This window comes from Mesoplodon mirus (genome assembly GCF_964341445.2).
Source record: "Mesoplodon mirus genome assembly, chromosome: 11".
Lineage (NCBI taxonomy): Eukaryota > Metazoa > Chordata > Mammalia > Artiodactyla > Ziphiidae > Mesoplodon > Mesoplodon mirus.
The window spans coordinates 60,831,022-60,844,300 of record NC_138987.1 but is presented as its reverse complement, the minus strand read 5'-3'; the positions used below and the strand labels follow the sequence as shown (position 1 = coordinate 60,844,300).

Here is a 13,279-nt window from a genome sequence, read left to right as displayed (position 1 = left end):
GCTTTCCCGCCCTCAGCGCTTGCACCCACGGCGGGCCGCAGCGGACCGGAACGCGGAGGAATCTGCCGGATTTTGTGGACGGCCCACCGCCTTGCTTTCATTGGGTAACCTCGTCTTGTCTCCGCCCCCAAGTTTTTTACTTTATCAATGATTGGACTTGGGCATTGTCCATCCCAACTCTCAGGCACCGCCCACTTCTCACCAGCCACTAGACACCCTGCGCTCTGTGGTCCCTATCGCGTGCACTCCACACCGATGCCTTGTCTAGGCGGGGATTGGGTGCACCTGGCAGTGTACCGAGCCTTGTAGGGACCGACCCCTCCTCCTGCTCCAACCCCACCCACCGGGCCTCTCCTCTCCACCCCTCAGGTCCAGCACTCCGTTGCTTAGCTCGCCCCACCTGGTCCGTGTTTCCTCCGCCCCTCCCTCCAACCACCGCTCAGAACCCCTGGGAGCTCTGGCCGAGCGGGCAGCGCGCTGGAGGGATGCGCTCCATCAAGGCTCTGCAGAATGCGCTGAGCGGGGCCGGCAGTTACTGCCGGCGGGGAGGCTGGGGTCACCTGAGCCGGAGCCCCCTCCTTGGCGGGGGCGTACGGCACCACCTCAGTGAGGCCACGGCGCAGGGCAGGGAGACGCCACACAGCCACCAGCCGCAGCACCAGGATCAGTAAGGCTCGCGGGACAGGGGCAGAGGACAGGCACTCTCACTGTCGTTCCCACTAGCTTCCGAGTCCCCTTCCCCAAGGAACGCATCGTATCTCCCTTCTCCTCTGCCTGCGATGCCTTTTCCTTTAGATTTGGGGCTTTGGGTCCGCCGCGCTCGGGCGGTAACGTGCCGTCCGCCCGGCAAGGCGTTTGGGCAGGTCGGTCCTCGGGATGGTGCCTGTCCAAGGTGCGTACTTAATTGGGAACGCAGGTGGGTGCGGAGTGTTGCTTGGTGCGCGTGTCTGAGTGCAGGGCCGTGTGCGCACCGCGCATCCTCCTCCTTCTCTCCCCTGTCCTCGTGTGTATATTAGGGAATGCGTGGGTATAGAACAGCCTGCCTCGAGTCCCAGTGTTCTTGGGTCTGTGTGTGGTCTATCTGTGTTTCAGTGCGCAGATACTTGCGTATGTGTTGGGCGTGTGCGTTATCAGGGCTCCCTAATCTGTAGAATAAGGGTGGTTCTCCGATTGGTTTTTGAAGGAGGAAAATCTTTATAATGGGGGGGAGAATCATAAGACGCAGATCTCCCAAACCAGAGCCAGTCAGAGCCGTTTTATGTGCTGCTCAGGCGGCTCCCTGATTTAAGGGGTTCTCTTCCCTTGGGTTCTTACTCTGCCCGAGAGGCTGCACCTCTCTCCCCCACCACCCTGGAACACTTGGTGGCTGAGCTTCTTCGAGACGCAGAGACGGAGCTGAGCAGGAAATTTTGTCCTCCCCAGAAGCCAACATAGACACTATCCAAGTAGCCCCTGCTTTTTTATAGCAGGAACAGGAAATGGACCATCTCCCTTGTCATTGATATCTACTGATGACATTCAGAAAGACATGCACACCATAATTAAAGTAGCCAGACAGACTACTCTGTCCTCTACCTCACTACCACTGGAGTCCCTGTCCTGGACAGGTAACATCCAATAAGGTATTATCTATTTATTATTAATGAGAATTGTTATTATGCTGTACTTTTCCATCAGCCTCTTCTCAAGGAGACACAAAATGTTTAAACTTTAAAGAATAAACCCTCTCTCTCCTGGTCTACTCTCCATCCTGATTTTTCCCAAATAATCACCTTGGGAGAAATGGTGGTGGGTTAGAGAAAAGGCTTAACCTCCCTCACCCTCACACCTTCTGTGGGATGGGGAGCAAGAAGCATCCCTGGTTCCTCCACACACACCCTTCCTTACCCTGTGGTGTCAGGTGATGGAAGTGGTTTGTTTTGTTGTTGCTGTTGTTTTAATTGGCATATAGTTGATTTACAATTGGAATTGTTTTTAGGAACCTTAATCCTCCTGCCTATTGCTGCCTGTGCTCCCAGGGACTTCTTGGTAAAGGCCTTGGACCAATGCTCCTTTGGGCAGGAGTTGAGGGCATAGAGGGGGATGGGTTCTGGGAGTGTGACACCATGAGGGGAAGTGTTCTTGGTGGATAAGGAGGGCAGCAAAGAGAAAATGCCCTGTTATTTAGGTTACTGTTTTGTTTCTTTAATATTTAACTTTATTTCTAATTATTAAAGAAAAACCAGGTAAATAGAGTATCAAGAAGAAAATCAAGATCCCAATATTAGAGGGAACCATATATCCATATTTAATATATATCCATGATTTAAACCCATATATATACTCTATATGTATATATAAAATTGAACAAAAATAGGATCATAGTATTCCTATTCTTTGGTAGCCTATATTTCCCACTTATGAACAGCTGTTAATATGATTTAATGTGGGCATGCATGATGTCATTTTAATGGCTGCCATTTTGCCATTTTAAGATTCCATTGTATGAGGTATCACAGTTTATTTAACCAATCTTCAATTTGGTTACTACATATTCTTATGCACTTGTTCAATTATTTCTTAAATTCCTAGGAAATTTTGCTCCCCAGAGACATGTCACTGATATTTTGTATAACCTTCTAGAGATATTTTATGCATATATCAGCAAATATATGTTGATATTATTCCTGCTTTTTACAAATGGTATCATACTATACATATTATTCTGCACCTTACCCCACCCCCAACATTATATTGCAGATCAATCCATATCTTGATCAAAGGGTATGCAATTTTTTTTTAAATGCTTGTGATACATTCAGCCGTGTGGCATTGTTTCCTGTCTTCCTTCATTTTCCAGGCAAGGAGACCTGGCCTCAAAATATTCCTGCATACTTTCCTTCTTGAGTTATTCCTCAGATAGCTTTTTCCTCCCTTCCTCTGCCACCACATGGATCCTTTCCTCCCTATAGGCACCAGCCTCATTATAACAACTGGATTTCTTCAGAAACAGAAGAACTCCCCCCTCTCCTGGTATTCCTCCTGGCCCAAAACACACACATGCCTAGTCTATGCCAAGTTCCTTGAGAGGCTTTTTATTTTTAAATGCATTGTTTCAATAGATAATATATTCATAATCATATATCAATATATCGTATCCATTAGGTAAAATGTACATATTTGTATGATTCAAAATTCAAAATATATAAAAAGATATATAGTGGGAAGTATCCCTCTTGCTTCTTTTGCCCAGCACCTGCTTCATCTCCCTAGAGGGAGCTAAATCAGTCTTACCAGTTTCTTATATATCCTTCCAGAAATATTTTGTGCCTGAAAAAGCATACATATATATGTTCCCTTTTAAGCATAAATAGTACCATACTATAAACGCTGTTCTACAGCTTGCTTCTTTTAGTTAATATTACATCTTAAAGATCATTCCATATCAATACTTAAAGCACACCCTCATTTCTTTTTTCTACATTGCATAATATTCCATCATATGAATATACCCTGATTTACCTAACCAGTTCCCGTTGATGCACATTTAGGTTGTTTCCAGTGTTACTATTACTAACAATGCAATGAATGACTGTGAATATGTTACCTTGTAGGTACGTGAATACACTTATATGGTAAATACCTGGAAGTCAAATTGTTGGATCTAAGGGTTTTGAAGGGTCTAATCTCAAATAGTTGTCATATTTGGAATGAGCTGATAAAATAATTCCTCTAAATCTGTTAACAAATTAATAGGAGAAATCTTGAAGATCAAAAAAATCTTTAGTACCTGTATTTTTAGGTGCTATAATCCAGTGAGAGAGATACTTTAGGGAACAGGGATATTCCTAGAAATGTAACTTGGTGATTCTTTATTGAAGATCCATAGTGTGCTAGGGACTTTGCTCAATTCTAGGAAAACAAAGATGTATAAAACACGAAGACATAACAGTGGAGCAAGGGAGATTGTCTTCTGTCAATAAGATGGTATGTTGTGTCATACCAGCAGCATAAGCAAAATCAAGAAGTTTGGGGAAGGCTTTACAGAGTTAGTAACATTTGATCTGGACCTTGAAGGATGAGCAGGACTGTGCAGGTGAAGGAGGAAAAGGTCTTTCCATGCAGAAGTTTCAGTGTAAACAACAAGGGCCAGGAAGCCTGACAGTGCCTAGGCCATTTGGGGAGCCACCTGTTTATTACCTGGCATAACTGGAGTATGGGGGCATGGTGGAGAATAGGAAAGGAATGTTGACAGGTTTTAAAGAGCCTTGAATGCCATACCAAGAAATAAGAACTTATTTTGTAGGCACTGGGGAGCTATCAAAGGTTTTTGAGTAGAGAAATGATATTTGAGTTTTAGAAAGATAACTGGCACATTGTGGAAGATGGGTTGCAAGTCAAGAGAGTGTAGGAGCAGGTGGGTAACAGACAACAAGGAGCTACTGAGCATCTACTTTGTGAAAGATGGTTTTTCATGGAATGGCATTTAAATTAAACCTCACATCACCCATGTGAAGCAGATGTTAAACCCTCATTTTAGGGATGAGGAAACAGGTTCAGCTTTATTAAATAACCTGACTTACTATCCATATTAAGATCACAGCTATTAAAGGCAAACTCTGGTTCTTTCTACAGCACCATGCTAGCACAGGGGAAGAGAAGAAAAGAGGGTGGATTTGAGAGACATTATGGAGGTAGATTCATCCAATATTGGTTATGAACGTAAGGTATGGGAATTATCCAAATGATTCCACATTTCCGGCTTGGTCCCCCCGGGTAAGTGGTAATGCTATTAATCCAAATGGGAATCACAAGAGGAGGAGCAGAGGGAGGGAGGCAAGATGATCTCAGGCTTGGACATGTTGAGTCTGCAGTGCCTATGGGACATCTAGAAATGGAAGTATTTAGAAGGCAACTAGAAATAAATGTCTGAAGTTTAGGAACAAAAGAAAGTTAGAGAATAGAATTTAAGACTTCTCAGGACCGATGTGAAGGTTGGAATTATAGGGATAGATCAGATGGTTTCAGGGAGAAGGTGTAGACTGAGGACACCTACCTGCTGATAAGCCCTTGTTCTAGGAGGAGGAGCAGGGAGTTCTCAGGTTCCTGTCCTCCTCCCCTGTCTCTCTCTGCCCCCAAACAGTGATTCGTCAGAGAGTGGCATGCTGTCCCGTCTGGGTGACCTGCTCTTCTACACTATTGCTGAGGGACAGGAACGAATCCCTATCCACAAGTTCACTACTGTAAGTTCCTCTCTACCTGCTCAGAACACTGATCCCTTAGGATCTCTGGAAACTGGGGAAAGAAAGGTAGGACAAGTAACAGGGCAGCTAATGGGTTGCTTCATGAGGATGAAGAATAGCTGATGATAGCAGATGCCTAGGCTGATGAGGCAATCCCATCCCTGCCCCAGGTGGGATGATTCAACCCTTTGACTCAGCCTATCTTTTTGGTTTGGGACTTTGACCCAAGGGGTTCAGAAACCAGCTGCCTTGATGAAAAAGGGCAGGAAACCCCTATTAGCCTTCAAAACTGTTATATTCCATCCTTTCTTGGTCTGCAAACCCATTTCTTCCACCTGTTGTAGTAGTTAGGGTTGAGTTAATTGTTATCCATCGGGAAAAATGATTAGGATTGGATTATTGTCCTTGTAGCTGACCTTACCAGGCTTCTTTCCCCTGAAGGCACTGAAGGCCACTGGACTGCAGACGTCAGATCCCCGGCTCCGGGATTGCATGAGCCAGATGCGCCGCATGGTTCGAGAGACCAGCAGTGGTGGCCTCTTGGACCGAGATCTCTTCCGAAAGTGAGGGCCCCGGAAACAAGGGCACTGCTCTCAAAGCAGTTCTTTGGACACAGCTTTTGACAGCAGGAAGGGATACTGGGGATTGGATAATTCAACCCCTCAACTTTATTACTTATTTATTACACAAGTAACACATATATATGCCTATACTTATTATAAAAGTTCAAGCAACAGAGAAATACATGTTCTCCTTTCCCTCTCTCCCCTATCCCTGTCCCTTTTCCCAGAAGTAAACGTTGTTAACAGATTAGTAGATATCTTCTAGATAATGTCCTAAGCATTTACATATATATATAAGAATATATGTAAACATACTTGTATAATTTAAGATTTAAAATATAAAGATGACCTACCATACATATTATTCAGGTATTTATTTTTTCTCCTATCCCAAGACACTGTGTCTTGGAATATCTTTCCATATCATTACAACCCCTCATTTTAGAGGCATAGAAACTTAAGACCCAGAAAGATCAAGTGATATGCCAAAGGTTACACAGCTGTTGGTCCCAAATCCGATGACCACTCACACTTTCTTTGTTCCCAACTTCCATGGCTCCAGAGTGAGTCACAGCTGCATCTCTCCAGCCCCCTAACCCAATCGTGTCTGGAATCCAGGTGTGTGAGCAGGAACATCGTGCTCCTGACCCAGGCATTCCGAAAGAAGTTCGTCATTCCTGATTTTGAGGAGTTCACGAGCCATGTGGACCGCATCTTTGAGGATGCCAAAGAGCTCACTGGAGGCAAAGTGAGGGCCAGGGGACTGAGGGATGGGCAAGGGCCCTGGACCAGATATACCTTGCTTCTCAGAGATTTCCTGAGGCTGGAAATCCAGTGGATGAGTGATGAGAAGCAGAACCTCTAAAAATGGGGACAAGGGCTTTATGTATTTTACCTGTGATTTCTAGAGCAGGTGAGGGAATCTGAAGTTTTTATGGAGACAGCTGACAAGGATTCAATAGAACTTTGAACGAGACCTACAGAGTAATTAAGCCTAAGCGCAAAAAAGGGAAGCTGGCCCCAGAATTCTCTTTGTACCTTCCATGGGCTTTACTGCCATCTCTATAGGAGTGGGGCTGCAGAAATATAAGGCCTTCTAGGACTTAAGGCTTGGGTGTCTCTAGGAACAACAGGCAGGAGGGAACCCTGTTGTCTTGCAGAAGACAGAATTTTAGCTTTTGTCTAAAAGATTCTCCTGACCTGAACCTCAGCTCTGTTTCCCCTCTCCACATCCATGTCTTCATCCTGTCTCTCTTTTCTCTACCCAATCATACCCAGGTGGCGGCCTACATCCCTCAGCTGGCCAAGTCAAATCCAGATCTGTGGGGCGTTTCTCTGTGCACTGTGGATGGTCAGCGGTGAGATGCTGGGTGAGGAAGGGGAGGCAGGGCACACGGGCAGAGCATAGTCCGACCCCTTTCATGGCACCTGCTTGCCTCCAGGCACTCCGTGGGCCACACAAAGATCCCCTTCTGCCTGCAGTCCTGTGTGAAGCCCCTCACCTATGCCATCTCCATAAGCACCCTAGGCACTGACTACGTGCACAAGTTCGTGGGCAAGGAGCCCAGCGGCCTGCGCTACAACAAGCTCTCCCTCAATGAGGAAGGTGAGCACTCCCTGGGCTCAGACCAGACTCATAGATGCCCCCTTCTTACCCTACCCTCCTCCCAAGGGTGTGTGTTTCTCTGCCCTTCCTGATCAGCTCTGTCACTCCATCCTCCCCAGCAAAGAGATCTTTCCCATTTACCCTACAGAGTGGGCAGGCGGTAAAGGTTTTGCTCAGTGGCTGGTAAGACTCTGGGTGGTTTGTATTTCCCCAGGAATCCCCCATAACCCCATGGTCAATGCTGGTGCCATTGTTGTGAGCTCCCTGATCAAGGTCAGTGCCACCCTAGCCTTCTGGAAGGTACTGTTCTCTAAACCCCCTTGTTCCTATATCCCTCGTATCTGCCTGTCTCTCCAGGGAGATTGGTGGGGACTTGATTCCTTTGAGGGTGCCCAGGAGGCAGTGAAGACACAGCAGGGACTCACAAATTATGCTGAGGATGTTAGTAAAAGGAACTGTATCCCAGCTCCTACCCATGAGTCTGGAGCCCAGAGCTTCCTGGCTCTGAGGGAAGTGAGCAGGTCCTGACCCCAGCCTAGCACCAAGGACCAAATGCCACACACAGGGGGAGGACAGCTCTGTTAGGTACTGATTGGCCACTTCTGGGTGAGGGACACATGGAAAGAAGGGTGAATGGCCAGAACAGGGCGGCTATTCACGTCACCTGGAGCTGTGAGTTGGCCTTGAGCAAGGGTGTCTGGCCAGCCTGTCAGCTGTAGGTCTCCCAGGGCTTGAGCAAGAACCTGAGAGCAGTGTGGGCAGCAACAATCCAGAGCCAATCACAGCCCTTCCTGGGGAAGGTGGTGTTAGGAACCCTCCCCCCAGGGACCCAAGTGTCAGAGTCCCTGTGGTGTTGACACTATAGCTGATGAATACCGGAAGCAATTGGGGGGGTGGGGGATGGACCAGGCTCAGGCTCTCCCCTTGCTTGCTCCAGGATAGCTCTATCTACAGCCCTGTATCTGGGACCTGCCTCATCCCGTTCCCATCTAAACAGGCCCTACTGACTTGACTCTCAGCTAAAATCTTTAGCTTTATTTCAGTTATCAATATAATTGATATAATTGAATATTATAATGTATGCAACACACACCGTCCTCCCATTCCCATCACTCACTCCAGTCTTGGAAATGGCCATGGGAGTCAGGGGTAGGATAGAGGAAGCCTCCAGCCTGGGGTGTAAGGAATGAGGATGGGGACCAGGAATAGGGGTGGGGCTTGGGAACAGGATTGGAATCAGGAAAATGAAAGTGGGAGTCAGGGATGAGGGTTGGCACTGAGAATGGAAATGAGAGTGAGACTCAGGGATGGGTGAGACTCATAACTGGGGTGAGCTTATCTACACTCATTACCTAATAATAAAATCTAAATGATTTGGTTTTTAAGATCACTAGGTATGCATGGATATAAAAAAGTCTCAGTTGTTAAAAAAAAAAAATTGTAAAATGCAACACACGCCCAGTAGCAAAACCAATCTAACACTTTATCTCCACTACATCCTTCTGACCCTCCCTGTCATCCTCCTAAGCTTAGAATACTGATATCTCTTTTTGTCTCCTTGCAGATGGACTGTAACAAAGCAGAGAAGTTTGATTTTGTAAGTTCCCTCCCTGCTCAGCCCCTGGCTGCTTTTCTCCATGGCACGTTGTCCATTCCAGCTGCCCCAGTGCCTGGCTCTAACCCCACTTTGATGGTGCACCAGCCCATACTAGAAGCCTTATTTCCAGAGGTGTAGGAATCTGCTGGTGTGAGGGAAGAAAGCCTCCTGAAGTCCCTGCTGGGATAAGGACTGAGGAGTGCAGAAGGGTTAATCAGCCTATATGTTTACTAGGGGTCCTTATGCATGGGGTGCCTCCCATGCCCCTTTTTCTCTTCCAGGTCTTGCAGTATCTGAATAAAATGGCTGGGAATGAATACATGGGTTTCAGCAATGCCACGTAAGGCCCTGTTCACAGGATTGGCTGAATGTGTGTGTGTATACGTATGTGGGGGGCAGGGAATGGAGGAGGATAGAGAGGATCTTAGGAAGAAGAAATCCCAGGGGAGCCTTGGCCTTTCAGCTTCCTCTGAGCCCCTTCATCGACATTTGTTTGCTTTGTAAAAGGATTTGTTCCATTTCTATTTGGTACTTAAGGAGAAAGACAGTGTGAGAGTTTGCACCTGGGCCCTTTCTTGCCAAGCCTCTCAAAGCCAAAAACCTCATTTTCCTAGACTAGATGACTAGACCATTTTGGGTTTGGTTTTGTTTTTCACACTTTGCAATACAGCTGGACCTAGTGCTTTCTCAGGTTCAGAAGTTTTCTCCAGTATAACTATGAGAATTAATAAAGGGGCTGCTTTAGTTTGACATGTGTGATCTAGTTCTGTCTCCCTCCGGGAAGGTATTTTTTCCCCCTTCTCACACCCATCCCTCAAATGTCAAGTACTAAATTGGGTGTTTCCTTCAGATTCCAGTCAGAGAAGGAAACAGGGGATCGGAATTATGCCATCGGCTATTATCTAAAGGAAAAGAAGGTAACTGGGAGAGGCCGATACAAAGTCCCTGGGTATTCTGCGGCTGGTGGAAGGGCAATGGGGGCTGGAGACTTTGGCTGAGGTACTGGCAGTGTGACAGGGACTGCTGATGGCCTGAGAGAAATGCTCTCCCCTCTTCTTCCTTGCAGTGCTTTCCTAAAGGGGTGGACATGATGGCTGCCCTGGATCTCTACTTCCAGGTAAGCAGATGCCACCATTCAGCCCAGCGCCAAGGGAATGGGACACACTGCCTTCCTTGCTCTGACCCACAAGAGGGATACTCATCTCCAGTGGTTCTGGCATCCTTCAGAAACACCAGGGGGAACTTACTGAAGGATCAGGATGTCAAGAACATTGCTCTACACCTCAGAGCACAGCATTCAGGTCCACACTGGACCCTCACCTCTGCCTCGTCTCCGCAGCTGTGCTCCGTGGAGGTGACCTGTGAATCAGGCAGTGTCATGGCAGCCACCCTGGCCAATGGCGGGATCTGCCCCATCACAGGCGAGAGCGTGCTGAGCGCTGAAGCAGTGCGCAACACCCTCAGCCTCATGCACTCCTGCGGCATGTATGACCTCTCGGGCCAGTTTGCTTTCCATGTGAGTGATTCTGGCCCTGCCATCCATTTGCCATGAGCCCAGAGCCAAGAAAAGGGGACACCGAGTCTCTGAAGGTGGAGAGGTGGACACCTGTTCCTGCCTCTCACTCACTAACTTCCAGCCGGGCAATTAGGCCAAGAAACCTTAGGGGAGTTTGTCAAACACAGTAAGCCCCTCAAACACGTAAACACACGACAGTGCAACTTTAGAACCACTCCTCTGCCGCCCCTCACATGGCTGGTGATTCTCTTCCAGGTCTCATACAGGAGGTCACTTCCAGAGAGGCTTTTCTGACCACCCTCTCTCCACTGGGCTCTCCCTCCCACATCATTCTCTATCACAGCACCCTCCTTTTTTTTTCTAACGTGTTATCATAAGTTGTGATTATTTTTGTCTATTTGTTTACCTATTTATTGTCTCTGTCCTACCACCAAAATGTAAGTTAACTGAGAGACCTTGTCCTAGTCCTAGCACATCATCAGGCACAGAGTAGATACTCAGTAAATATTTCCTTACTGAAGCCATAAATTTAAGAGGGGGCAGGGGAGGACAGGAGTAAGAAAAGCTAACTAACAAGCCAAAAGGTTGAGATGGGTGTGGCCTTGCCCATGAAGTCATTTGGGATAGACTTGTTAACACAGACTTGGGGCACCTCTTGCTCATCCACAGTTCCAACTTTGTCCCCAAGGTGGGCCTGCCGGCCAAGTCAGCTGTGTCAGGAGCCATCCTCCTGGTGGTACCCAATATCATGGGAATGATGTGTCTGTCACCTCCCCTGGACAAGCTGGGGAACAGCTACAGGGGTGTCAGCTTCTGCCAAGTAAGTCACTTTGCATATAATACTTAATATTTTTGAATGAGAAAATAAAGCAATTTTGAGCTCCTACTAAGTGCAGGGAGGAAGTAAACAATCTTTTTGCCTTACAATTCTAGAAGTTGGTATCTCTCTTCAATTTCCACAACTATGACGATCTGAGGCACTGCGCTCGGAAATTAGACCCACGGCGTGAAGGAGGAGAAGTCCGGGTAAGGAAAACCCCAGGTGGCTTGTAAGACTATTTCAGAAGAGAACATTCCGTAACACTTCAGTAAAACCCTTGGCTAAGCATCCATGGGGGAGGGTGACAGGGTAGAGCTGGGCATGGGTGGGTTCAAAGTCACAGTTAATCTCAGGTGGGTATGATTTGTTTTCCAGAACAAGACTGTGGTGAACCTGTTATTTGCTGCCTATAGTGGAGATGTCTCAGCTCTTCGAAGGTACTTCTACTCTGACCAAATAAACACAATGAAATACTCCTGGTCAGAGATCTCATTAGCCATCGACATAGCAATATAGTTAAGTGCTTCAGCCTTAGAGTCAGACTGAATGGTCAGAGACTACATTTAAATGAGTTTTTTTTAAAAAGTACAGTGACTGCCATGTGATAAGAACTTAATGGTAGGGCTTCCCTGGTGGCACAGAGGTTGAGAGTCCGCCTGCCGATGCAGGGGACACGGGTTCGTGCCCCGGTGTGGGAGGATCCCACATGCCGCGGAGCGGCTGGGCCCGTGAGCCATGGCCGCTGAGCCTGCGCGTCCGGAGCCTGTGCTCCGCAGCGGGAGAGGCCACAGCAGTGAGAGGCCCGCGTACCACAAAAAAAAAAAAAAAAAAGAACTTAATGGTAGCCACTGTTATGATTAACCTGGGTGTTAAAAGCAGAGTCCTAGGAGGCTGGTAAGGACCCTGCCTCAAATGGATTACCAACATCAACAAATATGTACTGGGCACCTACTACAGGTAGGCAGTGATGTTTCTGGAACCATCACACTCCCATCTCTCTGACGTAGGAGTAACAGTCTCATCTGGATAGAGAACACAGACTGTACACGGTCTACACATCTTGGCATAAGCTCTGTTTTGCTTTTTCTGGAACTCATCCAGTCTGACCCCACTTCAGAAAGGATACCAGTGATTCTAGGCTGATCTGGGTAACTCCAGCTACTTTCCACTCCTCTTAGGTTTGCCTTGTCAGCCATGGACATGGAACAGAAAGACTATGACTCCCGCACAGCCCTGCATGTTGCTGCAGCTGAAGGTATCTGAAGGTTAAATAAGAGAGGAAGCAGATCCTAAGACCTTTCTTTTCTACTAAGAGTACCCCCCATTGTATGTGCCCTCAAGGTTACAAGGGCAGCAACTAGTTTTGTCCAGATGCGCTTCAGTTTGCAGGCTCTTAACTGGGTGCTGCAGGGAGCAAAAATGGGAAGAGGCCTTTCCCCCCTCCCCTTTTAGTTCAGACTCCAGCTGCCAAGGGTCTGTACTAATGTTAACACCAAAAGGGTCAGGATCTATACCCTCTCATTTTCCTTCTGCCCATATTCCTAGGCCACACTGAAGTTGTTAAATTCCTGATTGAGGCTTGCAAAGTGAATCCTTTTGTCAAGGACAGGTGAGTAGGATTAAGCTGAAAGTGGGGGGAAGGGAGGCGAACAGCAGCTTCTCCACCACAGCCCTCCAGCCACCACAGTTACGTATATAACCAGGGCACTCTTGGTGTCTTCTTTGCCTGATCATGGTCTTTGTCCCTCCTCTCAGGTGGGGCAACATCCCCCTGGATGATGCTGTGCAGTTCAACCACCTGGAGGTGGTTAAACTGCTCCAAGATTACCAGGACTCATACTCACCATCTGAGACTCAGGCTGAAGCAGCAGCTGAGGCCCTGTCCAAAGAGAACTTAGAGAGCATGGTGTGAGCATGGGGCATGCACAGTCCCTGCACAAGAAAAAGCACGAACT

The 13,279-nt window shown here is 47.3% G+C and overlaps 1 protein-coding gene across 5 annotated transcripts; it reads left to right on the top strand.

Annotated features, from left to right (window-relative positions):
* Positions 1-407: 407 nt before the first annotated feature.
* Positions 408-13,238, top strand: GLS2 (glutaminase 2). 5 transcript variants are annotated; one of them, XM_082636798.1, is made up of 18 exons: positions 408-667; positions 5,123-5,222; positions 5,664-5,785; positions 6,404-6,533; positions 7,064-7,143; positions 7,228-7,391; positions 7,606-7,664; positions 8,956-8,988; positions 9,270-9,328; positions 9,839-9,905; positions 10,055-10,105; positions 10,328-10,504; positions 11,193-11,324; positions 11,438-11,530; positions 11,700-11,761; positions 12,503-12,579; positions 12,870-12,933; positions 13,080-13,238. In XM_082636798.1, the coding sequence occupies exons 1-18, from the start codon at positions 486-488 to the stop codon at positions 13,234-13,236; spliced, it is 1,809 nt and encodes a 602-aa protein (XP_082492924.1). In that variant the 5' UTR covers positions 408-485; the 3' UTR covers positions 13,237-13,238. The 5 variants fall into 5 exon arrangements, with proteins under 5 accessions (XP_082492924.1, XP_082492926.1, XP_082492925.1 ...); XM_082636800.1 differs by having other exon boundaries at positions 6,374-6,533; XM_082636799.1 differs by lacking the exon at positions 10,328-10,504.
* The last annotated feature ends 41 nt before the right edge of the window (positions 13,239-13,279 follow it).

Bases quoted from the DNA above. Each gene is read 5' to 3' on its own strand.
- GLS2 (XM_082636796.1), top strand. From the start codon at position 486: ATGCGCTCCATCAAGGCTCTGCAGAATGCGCTGAGCGGGGCCGGCAGT. The intron at 6,534-7,063 runs GTGAGGGCCAGG...AATCATACCCAG, and splicing joins AAGAGCTCACTGGAGGCAAA to GTGGCGGCCTACATCCCTCA. The intron at 12,580-12,869 runs GTATCTGAAGGT...CCATATTCCTAG, and splicing joins GCATGTTGCTGCAGCTGAAG to GCCACACTGAAGTTGTTAAA.